This window comes from Protomyctophum bolini (genome assembly GCF_963924005.1).
Source record: "Protomyctophum bolini genome assembly, chromosome: 21".
NCBI classification, from domain to species: Eukaryota; Metazoa; Chordata; class Actinopteri; order Myctophiformes; family Myctophidae; genus Protomyctophum; species Protomyctophum bolini.
The window spans coordinates 36527778-36545070 of NC_137882.1; the positions used below are offsets into that span (position 1 = coordinate 36527778).

The 17293-nt window shown below is 45.2% G+C and overlaps 1 protein-coding gene across 1 annotated transcript; it reads right to left on the reverse strand.

Annotated features, from left to right (window-relative positions):
* Window positions 1–362: 362 nt before the first annotated feature.
* Window positions 363–9913, reverse strand: LOC308336515 (acidic mammalian chitinase-like; the record flags this gene model as incomplete). Its single annotated transcript, XM_080793881.1, has 11 exons — window positions 9783–9913; window positions 9476–9505; window positions 9186–9390; window positions 8763–8828; window positions 3790–3955; window positions 3579–3694; window positions 3052–3175; window positions 2356–2541; window positions 1630–1752; window positions 857–992; window positions 363–373 (listed from the first exon to the last, which is right to left on the reverse strand). Exons 1-11 carry the CDS (start codon window positions 9805–9807, stop codon window positions 363–365), a joined length of 1188 nt encoding a protein of 395 aa, XP_080650007.1. The 5' UTR covers window positions 9808–9913.
* Between the last annotated feature and the right edge of the window lie 7380 nt (window positions 9914–17293).

Genomic DNA, 17293 nt, shown 5'->3' on the forward strand with positions numbered 1-17293 from the left:
ACTTTATATATACTCCGGGCGCAAACAAAGATGAACTTAAGTATTCAATAAAAAGGTTATATTTGCGTATAGATACGTCATCCGCAAACGGCGATCGGCTGACAAATGACGTATAGATACTTACTTAGCAAATTAAGTGATCTTCATTTCTTGTTTTCTTACACGTTTATTATTATTATTATCAAGAACTGAAGAAAGTAACGGAAGTAAAAACAATCGGATCCCAATAATAATGTGGACAGGTGTTTTGAATTGTACAGTTTTATTTCCACCAGTGATCAGTAGACAGAACTGTTACGGAGCAGGTCCTTCCCACCACGCACATGGGCCTGCGTCGTGGTCTTGGACCATCTCAGCCAGCTCTAAGCACAGCCTGCATGACACGTGGAGGAAGAAGAGGATTATGTCTCAAGAGATGGAACTCTGTACTAGAAATAGGCCTACGTAGTATTGTCACCGCTGAATTAACCCAATAACCCACTATACTGTAGACTGTTATCCATTATCTGAATAATCAGACTTGTGTAGGAGCATAGCCAGAGGTCAAGTACTTGTGCTTTCACATCAGAAACAGGCAGAGAGGGCAAGCAGCATCAAAGCTTGGCTATAGAACCAGGCATACGGCCTGGTTCTAAGCTTTGATGTTGCTTGCCCTCTGCTGCACCGTTTCTTGGGTCCAGGAATGTCTTTTACTCCAATTTAGCAATCCTGACTCTCACGGTATGGTAGCAATCTCTAAACAGTTTTGAGGGTGTGTGTTCTTGTCACTAAACTGCCCCTCTCTGCTACCTTTCCCCATGATCAATCTGAAGTTTGTATTGCGTGCGTGCGTGCACGCGTGCGTGCGTCATATTACCAGAAGTTCCCAGGCCCTTCTTCAGGGCGTTGATCAGAGGGTATTTTCCCTGGCCACAGAAATTGCCACTGAAGTCGTCCTGGTCAAGAGTCCAGACCATGGCTCCACCAAAACCACTCCTCTTCAGCCAGCCAACCTGTACCAGTTAACAGTAACCAGTTAACCTGTACCTGTAACAGTGTACCAGCCAACCTGTACCAGTTAACAGTAACCAGTTAACCTGTACCTGTAACAGTGTACCAGCCAACCTGTACCAGTTAACAGTAACCAGTTAACCTGTACCTGTAACCAGTGTACCAGCCAACCTGTACCAGTGCGTTAAAATAAATGACAAAAGCAGGAACTAGAAATGCACTCTTATCGAGCTGCCACCTTGCGCTTCGCACACAAGTTGGCCATGAATGGCCTACTTGTGCGCGAGCAGAGCACGCAACTTATATCTGACGCTTGTCAACTTCCTCCCTCATGAATAACGTAAATCTGTTACGTCATCCACACATGTCACACATGTTTTTAGATAAACATATATAGTTACGTCATGGCCGAGTGACGCCACCAACACACGGCCCCAAACCAATCGGTTCGAGGGGCCACCGACATACGCAGCAAGCTGCAAACTTACGCTCTGATTGGCCGAGAGACGCCACCAAAGAAATACACATTCCCTGATCCCGGACATACGCAGCCGAATACAGTACTTGCGCCGCTCTGCTCGCGCAAGTAACTAGTAGTGTCTACAAATCTGAGCGATTATGTGAAATTCTGCTATGCACCTTGCCCTGATAGCTGACAACGTTGTCGAATCCAACCCAGGTCTGGCTGTTGTAGGCGTAAGGCACCTGCTGGGCGACATCCCAGACGTCTGTGACTCCTTGCTGGTTCAGGAAGTGGCAGATCTGAATGAAGCAGAGACAAGCCATTAGAAACAAATGTGAAATCTATACTGTATGTATTAGTTTCTATATAGAACGCAAAACCTTGTTGCACTGGAGACGTGTACAATCTCTGCCTCTGACATGGCTGTACAATTCTATTTATGTGCAGTTTGTTTTGGTGAATGCACGTCACCTTTTGCCTACATTTCTACCAAAACATCTGATATTTAACGGCGACTGCAAATATAAAATATACAGTAAAAAAAACATACTTTTCGTAAGCGAGGATCATATCATTTTTTTAAATGAGGCAAATCTAGCTTGTTTTGACACAAAAAGAAGAATCCAAGATATTAGCTTTCAAAAAGGGGTGGGGGGTTACCAGCTGACTGCTACCGGAGTGTTGTGAGGGCATACTGGACGCAGTTGATCACCGTAATCAAAATAGGCGTCAAAAGGCGCAATTGGCGACGGGTGAGTTAATAGGCCCAGGTTCCAGGGTGAGTTAAATACCTCATAGTAGGCCCAGGTTCCAGGGTGAGTTAAATACCTCATAGTAGGCCCAGGTTCCAGGGTGAGTTAAATACCTCATAGTAGGCCCAGGTTCCAGGGTGAGTTAAATACCTCATAGTAGGCCCAGGTTCCAGGCGTGGCGGTGAATTGACCGGCAGGTCCCGGTCCAGTGCTTGGAGCACCGATACCGGTGTTGGAAGAGGAAGCCAGTTTGAAGGTGTTACCGTAGGTGGCGAAACCAACCAGCAGCTTCTCAGCTGGGGCGCCCTGGTTCTTCCAGTAGTTCATAGCGTAGTTCTATAATATGGACAAGGAAACAATATACAGCACAGCCTTTTAGCACACATTTATTTTCCCCCTGTCCTGTTGTTGGCATAACTCTACTGTAGGCTAAGTCTGCGACGGACGGGTGAGTCAAATTAATAATTAATAATGCGGGACCTGCGTGTCATAAAAAACACTGACCCGCGCAACACTAGTGCACACGCATTTCGCCTTGTGCCTGGAGGGACACTGAAGGTTGCCTATAGCAACCTGGGCGAGGTATAGAGGTTAAAGAGGTATGTGCTTGGCTTCTGCCGGTCCATTTTGATATAAAGTTATAAACCTGCGGTTTAATGGCGACGAGGTTAATTATGAAATTCAGTATGTTTCTCGGGATTCTGCTCTGAAGATGCCCGCCGCCATCGGATTCAATTTCGCCGAAAACGTGGCTTCAAAGCGGTCTGTCGCGGTCCGGGTCTGTACTAGAAACCAATGGGGTTCACTGTGTTCACATTTTGAATGTGGAGGAACCTCCACACTCACCACGTTGAAGTAGATCATGGCACCCTTGTCAGCTGGGCCCTGCCACACAGGACTGTTCTCTCCAGTAACGTGCGCCCAGGGGCCGTGGAAGTCGTAGGTCATCACATGGAAGTAGTCCAGGATACTGGTGATGAAAGGATGTACAGGAGTCAGGGGGATTTGAAGAAAATATTAGTGAAAGTGCATAGGACAACCAGGAAGGTCCAATTGTTCCGAAATCTATGATATAATTTTCTTTTTTTTTCTTTCTTTTTTTAAGGTCCCGCACCGACCGCACACTGTCTGGGGAAACTGCTTAAAGGATGCTATTTATTAAATTGTCATTTCTGATTCTGAGCGACTGTAAAGACGAATCGTATCAGCGGGGAAGGAGGCGTCACATCATATTCAGAGCTTTCGTTGCACCAGACTGTATGACGGAAGCGTTTGAAAATTGTAGGAGCTCAACAGACACAAATACTCATATAGCCTATAATGCCCATGCAGCCAAATACTTGTTTGTATGTTTGTGTGTTATCTATACTGACGCTCCGAGCTGGGAAACTTCGTATCCAGCGTCGATCACTCCCTTGTCGGCAGCGACGGCAGCGGTGAGCATCAGACGAGGAACGTTACCTTGAGCCTCGAAGGCAGCCAACAGCTCCTGCAGAGAGACGGGATGTGGTGAAGAGAAAGATTTCCAACATTTTAAGGGTGCCATTAAGGTGGTTATGTCTTGTAACATGATAGAAGGCTGACCTGACACAGGACGGTGAAGAGAGCCTTGTCCTCAGGTGGGGAGCCACGAGAGCCTGGGTACTCCCAGTCGATGTCCAGACCATCAAAGCTGTGCTGTAACAGGAAATTGATAACGCTTTGGATGAAGGTCTGACGGTTAGCAGGACTGGACACCATGGATGTGAACCTGGGGGGAGGGGGAGGGAGAGGGAGAGGGAGAGGGAGAGAGAGAGAGAGAGAGAGAGGGAGAGAGGGAGAGATTCATCCAAAAGAGTCAAAGAAAGAGTGCCTTTACAGTATCTGAGGTTTCATGTTTAATACTCACTGAGAAGTTTGTTACAGGGAGTGGGGAACACCCCCTGTATAATGGTATGCCCCAGCAGCACTGGGGGAAGTTGTCTTGTTTACATCCTGTCTTCAGTTCGAGTACAGTCATACTACATACTACTACTACTGTCTCGTGTCTCCTGATTTATACATACGCAAACATGATGTCAGAAGCGGCTACACCAAAGTACAGTTTTGCTTCGGTGCGGGACCCGGCGTGAGAAAGAAATAATACAAAAAAAAAAAAAAAGACGGAGAAGGAAAGGCCTGGCAGAACAGCTGTTAGCAACAAGCTACCGTAACCATGGCAGCTAATATACCACTACCGGAGGAGATGAAAATGAGCGGCGATCTGGCAAGTAACTGGGACAATTTCAGAGCTGAATTTGAGGACTATTTACTTGCAACGGGATTAACAGAAAAGGCAAAGGAGGTACAGGCAGCAACTCTGCGAAGAGTGATGGGCAGTGAATGTCGTCATATATACAAGCATAATTTAGGACTCACGGCGGAGCAAGGGAAGGACGTGCAAGTTATTCTCGACGCCTTGGAGGCATATTTCAAGCCAGCTAGAAATGTCATATTCGAGAGATACATTTTTGGAATCTGCAAGCAAGATGGAGGAGAGCCCATTGATTCATTTGTAACAAAGCTGAGGGAGAAGGCTGCTTCCTGCGAGTATGGACAACTCAGAGAGGAGTTGATAAGAGACAGACTGGTGCTGGGTGTGAGTGACGAGGGTGTGCGTCGCCGTCTACTTAGACAGAAGGATCTCACACTGGCATCGGCCATTGAAATATGTCGAGCTGCAGAGATGACAGACATGAGAATACAAGCAATCACACAGGATAGGTCTTTGCTAGAGACAGTGCATGCGACGGATGGCCGTCGTCCACGGGCCCCACCTAAACAGGAACGCTCGGACAGGGTTCGGTATCAAACCCCAGCTAATGATAGCTCTACATGCAGATTCTGTGGCAACACACACAGGCGTGGACGTGAGTCTTGCCCAGCGTTTGGAAAGAACTGCCGTCACTGTGGCACAACGAATCATTTTGCCAAGGTGTGTATGAAGAGAGGCCAAGCCACACGACAGCTACATGCAGCGGACGCTGAAGTGTACGAGGAGGACGTGGACAGGTCCAACACGGAGGCCCATATATACGCAGCAGAGAGCATAGGGTCAGTCCAGGGACATGGGAAGAAATGGTTTGCCAACATAAAACTGAATGGAGGGCTTCAGAGGTGCCAGCTAGATTCAGGGGCAACATGTGATGTGATGGGCATAAAAGACGTGAGGAGACTCGCTCCTGAGGCAAAGCTACTGCCGAGCCAGACCAGGTTAGTACTGTATTCAGGCCAGTCAATGCACTCAGTAGGCATATTTCACACAGAGTGTGTAGTGAGGGGTAAAACACACAAATTGCAGTTTGAAATTGTGAGAAGCGGGCAGAGGCCCTTGTTGTCAGGTGAAACCAGTGAGCGCTTAGGTCTGCTGCGCTTCACCATCCCAGAGGAGCTTCTTATGGTGGGACACAGCAGCACAGAGCCACTTACCAGGCAGCACCTCGTGCAGGCATACAGTGACGTTTTTAATGATCCGGTTGAGTCACTACCAGGGGATGTTCATTTTGAGTTACATGCAGATGTAGCTCCAGTGCAGGCTTCCCCTCGTAATGTACCAGTGGCTCTCAGAGAGGCAGTCAAGGCTCAGTTAGACAAGTATGAGAGGGATGGCCATTTAACCCCAGTGACAGAACCTACTGACTAGATTAGCAATATGGTGATCGTCAGACAGCCAGAGAAGTTGAGAATCTGCATAGACCCCAAGTCGCTGAATCAGGCCTTAAAGAGGTCTCACTACATAATGCCGACACTTGAAGACGTGTTATACAAGCTGCCCAGGGCACGAATTTTCACCCTTGTAGATGCACGAGATGCTTTCTTGCAGTGTAAACTAGACGAAGAGAGTAGTTACACCACCACGTTCTGGACACCATGGGGCAGGAAGCGCTGGTTGAAACTGCCTTTTGGGGTGTCCGTGGCCCCAGAAATATACCAGAGAAAGCAGCATGAGCTACTGACAGGGCTCAGTGGGGTGGAACCCATAGCGGATGATATTTTGATTGTGGGGTGTGGGGAGACAGATGGGCAGGCCATACAGGACCATGACACCAAACTTTTAGCACTCATGCAGAGGTGCAGGGAGGTTAGGCTGAGACTGAGTTTGAGGAAACTACAGTTCAGGGTCAGAGAGGTCAAGTTTCATGGACACATTCTATCGGCGAATGGTCTCAGAGCGGACCCGGAGAAAATTAGGGCAGTCCGTGACATGCCTCACCCCGAAGATGCCAAGGCCGTACAACGGTTTATCGGGTTTGTGACGTACCTTGCCAGGTTCATGCCCCGCCTCTCTGAGGTATGCGAGCCACTACGGAGGCTGTTGGACAAGGACGTTCCGTGGCATTGGCTGCCCAAACACGACGCTGCAGTCGAGGAGATCAAGAGACTCGTTACTACGGCCCCGCTCCTGCGATACTACGACGTGACCAAGCCGGTCACCATCCAGAGCGACGCGAGTCAGAAGGGACTGGGCTGCTGTTTGCTACAGGAGAGTCAGCCAGTTGGCTTCGCGTCGCGAGCACTTACTCAGACTGAGCAGAACTATGCGCAAATAGAGAAAGAATGTCTGAGTATAGTGTTCGCATGCCAGCGCTTTCATTATTACTTGTATGGGCGGGAGGAGATAACAGCAGAAACTGACCACAAGCCACTCATCTCGATATTCACCAAGCCCCTTCTCACAGCACCCAAACGGCTCCAGAGCATGTTGCTCACACTTCAAGCATACAATCTCAAGGTTGTGTATAAACCAGGGCCCGATATGCACATCAGTGACACCTTGAGCAGGGCCACGGCCCCAACACAGGGGGCAGGCGCTAAATATACAAAACAAACGATCTGCTGCCTGCAGAGGGCACAGGCGGACGCTGAACAGATTAATCAAGCGGAGTACCTCAACGTTACCAGGCAGCGGCTGAACCAGATAAGGCAACACACTCAGGATGATGGGAATCTTCAGTTATTACAAGCAGTGGTGCTCCGGGGCTGGCCAGATTGCCGGGAGGAGGCTCCTCTGGCGATCAGGGAATATTGGTCGATCAGGGACGAGATTGGCGCACAGGATGGCGTGCTTTTCAAAAGCCAGCGTGTCATAGTTCCGAAGTCATTGCGCGCGGAAATGTTGAAACGCATTCATTCCAGCCATGTGGGCGGAGATGCCTGTTACAGACAGGCCAGAGACACGCTGTACTGGCCCAACATGCACGGCGAGATCAAGGACTATGTGAGCCAGTGCTCAGCATGCAACGAATACGCACATGACCAACAGCGGGAGACAATGATGTCTCACGCACTCCCAACACGACCGTGGCAGATACTCAGCATGGATCTGTTCAAACAGGCTGGCAAGGACTTCCTGGTCATGGTTGACCATTACTCTGATTTCTGGGAAATAGAGCTGCTCCCAGGTCTTTCGGCAGGGACTACAGTGCTGAGGTGCAAGGCTCAGTTTGCACGTCATGGTCAGCCGGACCGGGTGATTACTGACTGTGGTGCTCAGTTTGACTGCGAGACGTTCAGGAGGTTTGCTAAAGAATGGGACTTTGAACACGTCAAGTCCTCGCCCAGATACCCAAAGTCGAATGGAAAGGCTGAGTCGGCCGTGAAGATAGTGAAAAGCCTATGCAAGAAGGCAACCAGTGCGGGTGATGACCCGTGGCTGGCAATCTTGCAGTGGAGGAACACGCCCACAGAGGGCCTGCTCAGCAGCCCTGCACAAAGACTGATGTCTCGTAGGCTGAGGACCCCACTCCCGGTTGCTGACGCGCTCTTGGAGCCGAGTGTGGTTACGGGGGTCCCAGACAAGCTGCGGACGAAGCACCAGACAGCCAAGCTCTGGTATGATAAATCGGCCAGGGATCTGCCTGAGCTGTGCATCGGACAGGACATAAGGATGAAGCCACTGCCTGGGGACAGGACGGGCAGGTGGCGAAGAGGAGTCTGTCTGCAGCTGGTGGGCCCCAGATCGTACCTGGTGGATGTCGAGGGGACGCTCTACCGCCGTAACCGGGTGGACCTGCGGCCAGCGGAGAGGGACAACACAGAGCGCCACACCGAGCGACGCAGTGTGCAGCATGACGGCCCGCCCGAGGGGCAAATCAGCAATCCACTTGTCGACACGACGGTCACTACTAATGACACTGACCCGGGTGGTCGGGATGTCGAGTCACCCAGTCGGGGCGACGTGCATCAGCCTAGGGCTGGCCCACCACCTGTGCCAGAGCGCAGGACGGCCAGTGGGAGGCTGGTGAAGGTGCCAAATAGACTGGATCTGTAGGGGGGACTGAACTCTTATGTTGGGTTATGTTATGTTTGACTCACTGTGGCTGCTTTATTTTTTGTTGTTAAAAAAAAAAAAAAAAAAGACAGAATATGTTCTCATCTATAAAAGGGGAGATGTTACAGGGAGTGGGGAACACCCCCTGTATAATGGTATGCCCCAGCAGCACTGGGGGAAGTTGTCTTGTTTACATCCTGTCTTCAGTTCGAGTACAGTCATACTACATACTACTACTACTGTCTCGTGTCTCCTGATTTATACATACGCAAACAAAGTTCCTACGTTCCATCCACCAACGGCCAGCAGGGTCTTCAGAGGGTTAGGGCCGTTCCTGGACAAAACAAAACAAAAATGTAAATCACTTTGAGTCCTCACACCTTTGTGTCAGCCTGATATGTAGCATAGAATAGATGTAGAATAGATAGAAGTGACACGCTATACGAGGTTGTATATCTGCTATTTGTGAACAGCCAAAGTATGAACTAATGGTTAAAGTGGTTCAAATCTAAAAATGACATGCACATTTTATGGCTTGATAAAAGCATGTATCTTCCCACAACAGCAGCCCGGAGGGTTGAAACATCACGTCAACCGGGAGACTAAAAACATAGCCTTTGTGATCATGCACATGATAAAATATAATGTTTACACTTTCAGTGTGTGTGTGTGTGTGTGTGTGTGTGCTCACTGTATCTTGAGATCGCTGAGCTGTCCCATGAGAGCCTCATCGTTCCACTCAGTGGTCGTGATCTGCATGTTTTTGTCTATTCCAGCGAAGGCGTAGACGATGTGGTCACAGAGACACGGGTCAATGTCGGTGGGCATGTACTTCCCAGCACCGTGACGGTACTGTCCCCAGTTGGTGAAGTAACATGAGAGGATGTAGGAGGATCCTGCAATTAAGGGACGAGTGACAAAATAAGGGCTTGTTGTTTTTTTGCCGTTTGAGAGTAACACACCAAGTGGACAAAGTCTTACCTAGCTGCACGTGCAGAAGGAGAGCCAGTCCTGCAGAGAGAGAGATCCAGAGAAAGTGGAAAATAAGGAGTGGTGGTTGGGTCAGTAAGGACAAGCACTAATATTTATCCTCCGGTTATTAATCTATATATGACACATAAATCCTTCTACTTATTCTTATAATCATCAGTTATATGAATCATACTGTTAAACAACTATTTCGAACAGAAAAGTATATCCGTTTCATAGTAAATCTAAAGATACAGTTCATTTCCTCTGCTGCTCTGCACAGAAAAATGTTTTCCTCAACAGCAATTTCTCGACTTACCAACGAAGATGAGAAGCTTGCCCATGGTGCGTCTGTACAACTAACTGACGGCCAGAAGCCTCTTATATACCTTCTATTCCTCTCCATATCTGTAAAACATGTTTGATCTGGCTTCGTTATTCTGATAAATCATTTGTTTGGTCAGGAGTTAATTGCCCTTTTCTGTTTTCCACTGGCGTTGTTAATTGTGCCGATAACTTTCAAGTGTTATTCAACAATGATATGATTTGCAGACAATTAGAAGTCAAATGAAGGTTATACAGGTTTGTACACATTCCACCGCACACACTTTTACAAGGCTAATTATTGTACATGTAAGTTTACAATAAAACAAAACAAATGACATACAACATACATGGACGAGACAAAACACTAAACATTGCAGACCACATTACGGCATTTAATCAAATCATAGAACACATTATGAAAACGCTACGTCCTATACAGTGAGTGCAAAAATAAAATAATGATAATAGTAATACAAAATAAAATAATGAAATAACTAAATAAACATGGTGATATAATGGCATATTTACCGATAGCAAGAACATACAACTTTAAAGTAACACTTTTAAAAACTGGGAATGTTGAGATGGATCTAATGTTAGCTGGTAAAGTATTCCAGTCTGTAGCCGGGCTTTAAAAGAAAAGGAATGTTTACCAAATTCAATACTATCCAAAGGAACAGTAAAGTGTCTGTCCTGTCTTACAGTGGAGAATAACTATACATTGGACTAAAGTAGACATGGAAAGGCTACTGATGCACATTAACACAAATGTAGTCAATCTTTTGTTTCATGTTCTTTTTATCTGGATGATAAGAAAAGATAAGCAACACACACACACACACACACACACACACACACACACACACACACACACACACACACATTATTCAAAAAAAGAGTATATAAATTAGACTAAAGTAGACATGGAAAGGCTACTGATGCACATTAACACAAATGTAGCCAATCTTTGCTTATCATCCAGATAAAAAAAAACATGAAAAAACTTTTTATCTGGATGATAAGCAAAGATAAGCAAACAACACACAATTCAGAAACCACGCCTCATTTGACTGCAGAGTTAATGAAAAAAAGGTCTAGGATTAAATGAAGAAAATATGATAAAATTGGCTCTTACATAATAAATTACTGCTTAATCAAAGTCAAAGTGGTTTATTATGATTTTTGGTACTAGTCCTAAACTCAAATCCATAACAGAATCCTTTACTATAACAAGTAATGATGGCACGGCTTTGCAAAAAGCTGACAACATTAAATATCTCACGGTATGGTTGGACCCAGAACTCGCATTCAAATCTCATATTAACCATGTGTTCAAAAAAGGTTAACTTCAGAATAAATGCTATCCAGAAACTGGTTTTCACTCAGTGTACGCAAGAAACTGGCTTTATTAGTACTTCCACTATTCGACTATTGTGATGTGGTTTATCAAAATGCCTCAAAATCTGATCTTGTTCCACTTAACACTGCATACAATAGACTGTCCTCGGCTGTCCTTTTCTCACACACCATTGCATAATATACGACAGACTTCAATGGACACCTTTACATAATCAGAAGACACAAGACACAAGCACTGGCTTCAACTGGTTTTTAAATGTATTTATTTAAATTATCCTATTTACCTGAAACGCTATTTAACTTTTATTCCTTCAACACAGTTGAAGGAGTTAGATGTGTAGATGACCTTATTATCGGCATAAAGCTGGGAAAAACTGTGTCTAAAAATTGATGGCAGATTGTTCACATAAATAGAAAACAGAGGGGGTCCTAAAGTTGAACCCTGGGACATAGGCAGCAACATGTGAAAAGGCAAAGTTGTTTTTTGCATTGGCCGGGAATCGAACCGGGGTCAATTGCTTGGGAAGCAGCTATGCTAACCACTATACCACCAACGCATGAGATTCAAGTCATGTTCACCTATTTGCAGAGGGTCAAGGTCATACAAGAAAGCACAAGATGTTTATGTCTAGAATTATATCAGTTTGTCCTTCCCAATTTGCACAAGTCATGGCATTTGACCATTGCAACTTGGCAGGGAAACGCTTGCATGAATAGACAGTGTATTGCATTGGCCGGGAATCGAACCCGGGTGAACTGCTTGGAAGGCAGCTATGCTAAACACTATACCACCAACGCATGAGATACAAGTCATGTGCACCTATTTGCAGAGGGACAAGGTCATACAGGAAAGCACAAAATGTTTATGCCTAGAATTAAATCAGTTAGTCATTACCAATTCGCACAAGTCATGGCATTTGAACATTTCAACTTGGCAGGGAAACTCTTGCATGAATAGACACTGTATTGCATTGGCCGGGAATCAAACGCGGGTCAACTGCTTGGAAGGCAGCTACATGCTGGTCTAGCTGGTGGACCAGCATGGTCCACCAGCTAGACCAGCATAGACCACTGAAGACCAGCATAGACCAGCAAAGACCAGCATGGAATTCATGCTGTTTTTTCTAGTGTTACCAATTATTTTAAGCCTAGAATCAAGCCTTACAGGATCCTCTAATGACCATAAACCATATATAAATGAGTCATGACCATAATAACACCTGGTCCTGCATGGATTGATTCTAGGCATTTATATAAATACATATTTCAGTAAATTTCTATGGAAGAGTTTTCAGTTCCATAGCTGCTCCCCACTGTATCATGGCTCCCCCTAGTGACCGTTTATGGTACGTGCAAAGTGCACGTACCATAAACAGGCCTAGTGCGCATGCGCACAACCCTTATGCACACACACACACACACACACACACACACACACACACACACAGCTAGCTGTTTGCACTCGTTTGAAAACACTAATAATAATATTAGTGTAATATAATAAAAGTAAAACGATTGAAAACAGTGTCGTCGTTAAGCATCTCAACCCTGAAACACAGCAGGTAAGATATGAACTGATTCACAGCTTGTTCTTACTAATACTACATATATCTTTTATATTATTGATGACTCATCTTTTAACATGGCACAACATACATGACGAGTAGCCTATTTCTCTCATATCTGCTTGTTAGTTAAATGATTCTAAACAAGCAGTAGTTAATACTAGCAGCAGTAATATTATTGTAGCCTAACTCGCTCATCCACAGGGAGGTATAGCTCTCTTGGCTACATTGCCTGCCTGCTCTGCTGAGTTGGAGAGAGAGAGAGAGAGAGAGATAATTTAATGTCCTCCAGGGGGAGGTACCCTCACAAAAAACATGACGGAGGGGAACGGAACTGGTTGGAATAACCTGTTCCTTCCACGCGCTACGTCCGGCTGGGAGGAAGCATGAGTTCAAGTCCATTGCTCTCCCCAGTTAGGCCGAGCTCTTGGAGTGTAGAGCCCAGGATCACATTAGATAATTGACACAGGGTTGAAAAATGGGTTACAAAACCGTGGGATAAAAAAATAGAAAAATATATATAACAAATTTCCCACTCCACATCCCCAGCTGCCGGACTATAGGTCTGCAGTTATTAAAGTCCTTCCTTATTCACTTGATTTCAGACCAGAGTCCAGACTGCAGATGAAGATGAACTCTCCAGACTCGGCCAGGGACGTTTCTATTAAACAGGAAGCTGAAGACGTTTATATTAAACAGGAAGCTGAAGACGTTTCTAATATTAAACAGGAAGCTGAAGACGTTTCTATTAAACAGGAAGCTGAAGACCACCCACACCTCGGTAAGTTGCATGTGCTCTTCCTTTCTTTTTTGTTCTGTAGGGCTGCCACAATGTCTTAATTTCACTGTACAATAACAATGGCAAACTAGAACGTATTGTAACTAGTAGTATAAATAGTGAAAATTCAGTTTGACTTGGTATCTATGTCTGTGTGTTGTGTCTGGGAGTAGATTTGCTTCCGGCTCTTCAGATTGGGAGCACCTGTTTCAATTATTCTAATTGTCATCAGTTACACACCTGCTTGCATAGCTGATGGTTGACCCTGATCAACTAAGTATTGGTTCCTGAAGTACAGAGGGTTAGTTCACTAAGTAGTGTTTACGTACAGAGTAGTATAGAGTGTTTAAGTACAGAGAGTTAGTTCACTCAAGTATTGAGTGTTTAAGTGGTTAACAATTTTAACAACAACAAGTATTTGCAAGCTTAGCGTCTGCACTTTCTTACTCTTTACAAAACTGAAACATTATCATTATGTGCACGCAACTTCTATCAGGTGTGGAAAAATACTTGCTTGGTAGCGGGGCAGATAGCAGCAGTAATAATCATTCACTTGCGGATACAAGCACCAAAATAGGCACACATACTCCTTAGGGATTGCTCTTTTCATAAAACCATCTGGCCAAATAACATTTCTAGATGGCTGCCATTTTTCATACAGTAACCTTGCATTTCACAATAAAACCCCATAGACATGTCCTATTTGAATGATCTTGGTGTCAAATCATACATTTTTCACTATGTAGAATCCAAATTTGGACCCATGGACTTACTCACCGGGTTCCTTGTACCATATATCAGTCCCGGAATCTTAATATTCTGCTAAATTAGAGGTTTATGTTATGTCTGACTCGGGTAAAATGGATGGTAGTGTATATCTTAGTATTGTTAGAGGTTTATAGTTTGTGTGTGTGTGTGTGGGGGGGGGGGGGGAGGGGTATGTGATGTAGTAACTCAACAGAGTGGATGTCAATGCAAAGTGGCTGACGCGGCTAAAATGCATGGTACCGTGGCGCTGTGGGATCACTCTTTGTCTAGTCTCTACCCTTTGACCTTTTCGACTTGGGTAACCCTGCCAGGAGTACAAGACTCCTGCCGACATAGCTCTGGGGGTCATGGAGACACTCAAACTGCCCCACCCGTCGAGGCAGGAGGCAGTCTTTTTTTTGTCTTTTTCTTTTTTCAAATTTTCTTTTCTTTTCTTTTCTTTTCTTTTCTTTTCTTTTCTTTTTTCTTTTCTTTTTTCTTTTTTTTTCACATGTAGGGAGTAGGCCTATACTTGTTTTTTATAGTACAATAGTATAGTGGGCCTATACTACAACGCTTCTAAACCTCGCACCTGCAGTTGCACAGTGCCATGCAGGTCAGACCAAAGGAGTAGCATTTGCATCGACAGCAGCATTCTGACTTGCACCCACACTTGGTCAGCTGCTGGCAACTCTCTGCAATGGGTAGGAGCTCAGTCCAATCAATCTGCCACAGATCTTCTTTCTTGGTCCAGCCCCAGTTAGCGGGAGTCTGCATTTATGGTTGACATACTGTTGACTGACTCCAGATACCGGCCGCTTGGTAGGAAGCATGCTTCATATGTTGCTTCAGTGCTGATCGGGTTGGAGGAATGGCTTTGTACGGCCTTTGCTTACCGAGCAAACAAGTTCAACCTCGCATCATTGACACCTTCAGCTGTGCTGGATCGGTCGTACATCATGACCACGAACTTCTCCAAGGTTTTCAGTTCTTCATCATCCACTACAGGATGAGTTTGCTGAAGACGCCGGAAGCCTCATCACAAACATTCCAGGTTTGCCAAGCAGACTTCTTCCCTTTTCCGCGGAATGCTGAAACAACATCGCAGCCAGTGAAGGCATGGAAAAAGAGCATCCCTTTGCTCTTTTCTGCAAGAGTGCAACACAGGTCATGAACAGGAATCCCCTTTTTGCACTTGTCCTAATGTTGTAAACTGCACTCTGCTGTCCACCAAAGCAAATTCCTAACATGTTTACATGTAATGGCAATAAAAGTCTTCTGATTCTGATTCTGACCCCACGTCCACACTTCGATCTAGTTTCAGCTTTCAGACTAGATGGCCGGTTAACATCAAACACAATGTCTGTTCTCTTGTACTTGGTCGAGTATGCTTTTATTGTAGGAAGGACGTATTCAAGGAGTTCAAACGTATTTGAACTTTCCCCTCCAGTCCCTTCATAAACTTCTGGAAAGGGACCTTGCCTTTCTCAAGGTGTGTGCCAATTAGCTTGGCGGCAGTGGGGTGAGCAATATCCTTTTTTATCAAATGAAAGCAGGTCCTGACTCTCCTACTCGAAAGCATTGCCCATATATTTCATGGCTTGTGAGAGCTTTTCTACTTTCTCAAGGAACCCTCTTTGTACTCGTTCCCTCGTCTCCTCATGATGGCTGGTGTGTTAGGTACCCTCTTTGGCCCCACATGCTGCCTCATACTGTGAAACCAAGTGGCTGACTTCAGGACCAGCTATCATCCATCTTCTCAGTGCTGATGGGTCTTCAGTCACGCCAATCGCACCCCCGTCTGCCTTGATGACAGCGTTGGCCTGCTCGTGAGCTTTGTCAATAGCCATTGCTGAGAACTGTCGGCTCGATTTATGTACAACAAAGTTTCCGCTCTCGAAGTCATGACTTATTCATAAGCCCTTACCCTTGGCTCGGCTATCCCGCTCTTGCACACCCTGTCAATTCAGGTGCGGCTGTCTAACTAAACATCATATGTGGTAAACTACATGTAATCTACACTAGCTAACTGATGTGGGGCTTATTAGACAACACACACACACACACACACACACACACACACACACACACAAACTATAAACCTCTAACAATACTAAGATATACACTACCACCCATCTTACCCGAGTAGACATAACACAAACCTCTTAATTAGCAGAATATTAGGATTCCGGGAATGATATATGGTACAAGGAAGCCAGTGAGTACGTAAGTCCATGGGTCCAGATCATTCAAATAGGACAAGTCTATGGGATTTTATTGCAAAATGCAATATTACTGTATATTCAATGGCGGCCATCATGAAAAATGACCGCCATTTTTGGCCAAATGGTTTTATGAAAAGAGCAATGCCTAAGGAGTATGTGTGCCAATTGTGCTTGTAAGTGAACGATTCTCCTGTAATTTGCACTTTATCTGCCCCGCTATGGCCAACTGGCAGCGTGTACAAGACATTTGGCACTGATCGCTTGTGAAATTTGTCCCAGACACACAGGCAGACAGATTCATAGTCAAATTTCCAGACGTACAGAGCTACGCAGTTGAAATATTTTACATAGATTGTTAAGCTACCATCAGTTCACATTTTAAGCTTTCATTGTCAGAAGTGCTTCTGTTTCATGACGTCATGCACTGAGTGGCATGACTAATTTACTTCCAAATCAGAGGTCAGGTGTGAAGTATCGTTTTTTAATTGTTTCAGAATTTCATGATTCAAATTACATTTTTGCTGTAACATCATTATTAATTTTGGTGTTAAAGTAACTAAATATATTACTAAACATTACTTTTTCAGTATTTTTTGCTAAAATCTTTCAGAACAGTAATATCCTGTAGTTAATAACGGTTTAGTCAATCTTATCTTGGTAGGTAATGTTTTATTTTGTACATGGAACATGGAAGAATCCAGTGTTGACCATCATGTTATGTTTCTGCTCCTAGACATCCTGCACATGGTTGTGTGTAAAGAGGTTTGTCCTGAAGAGGAGAGGAGCCACAGTCTGCTCCAGGAGGAACCAGAGCCTCCACACATTAAAG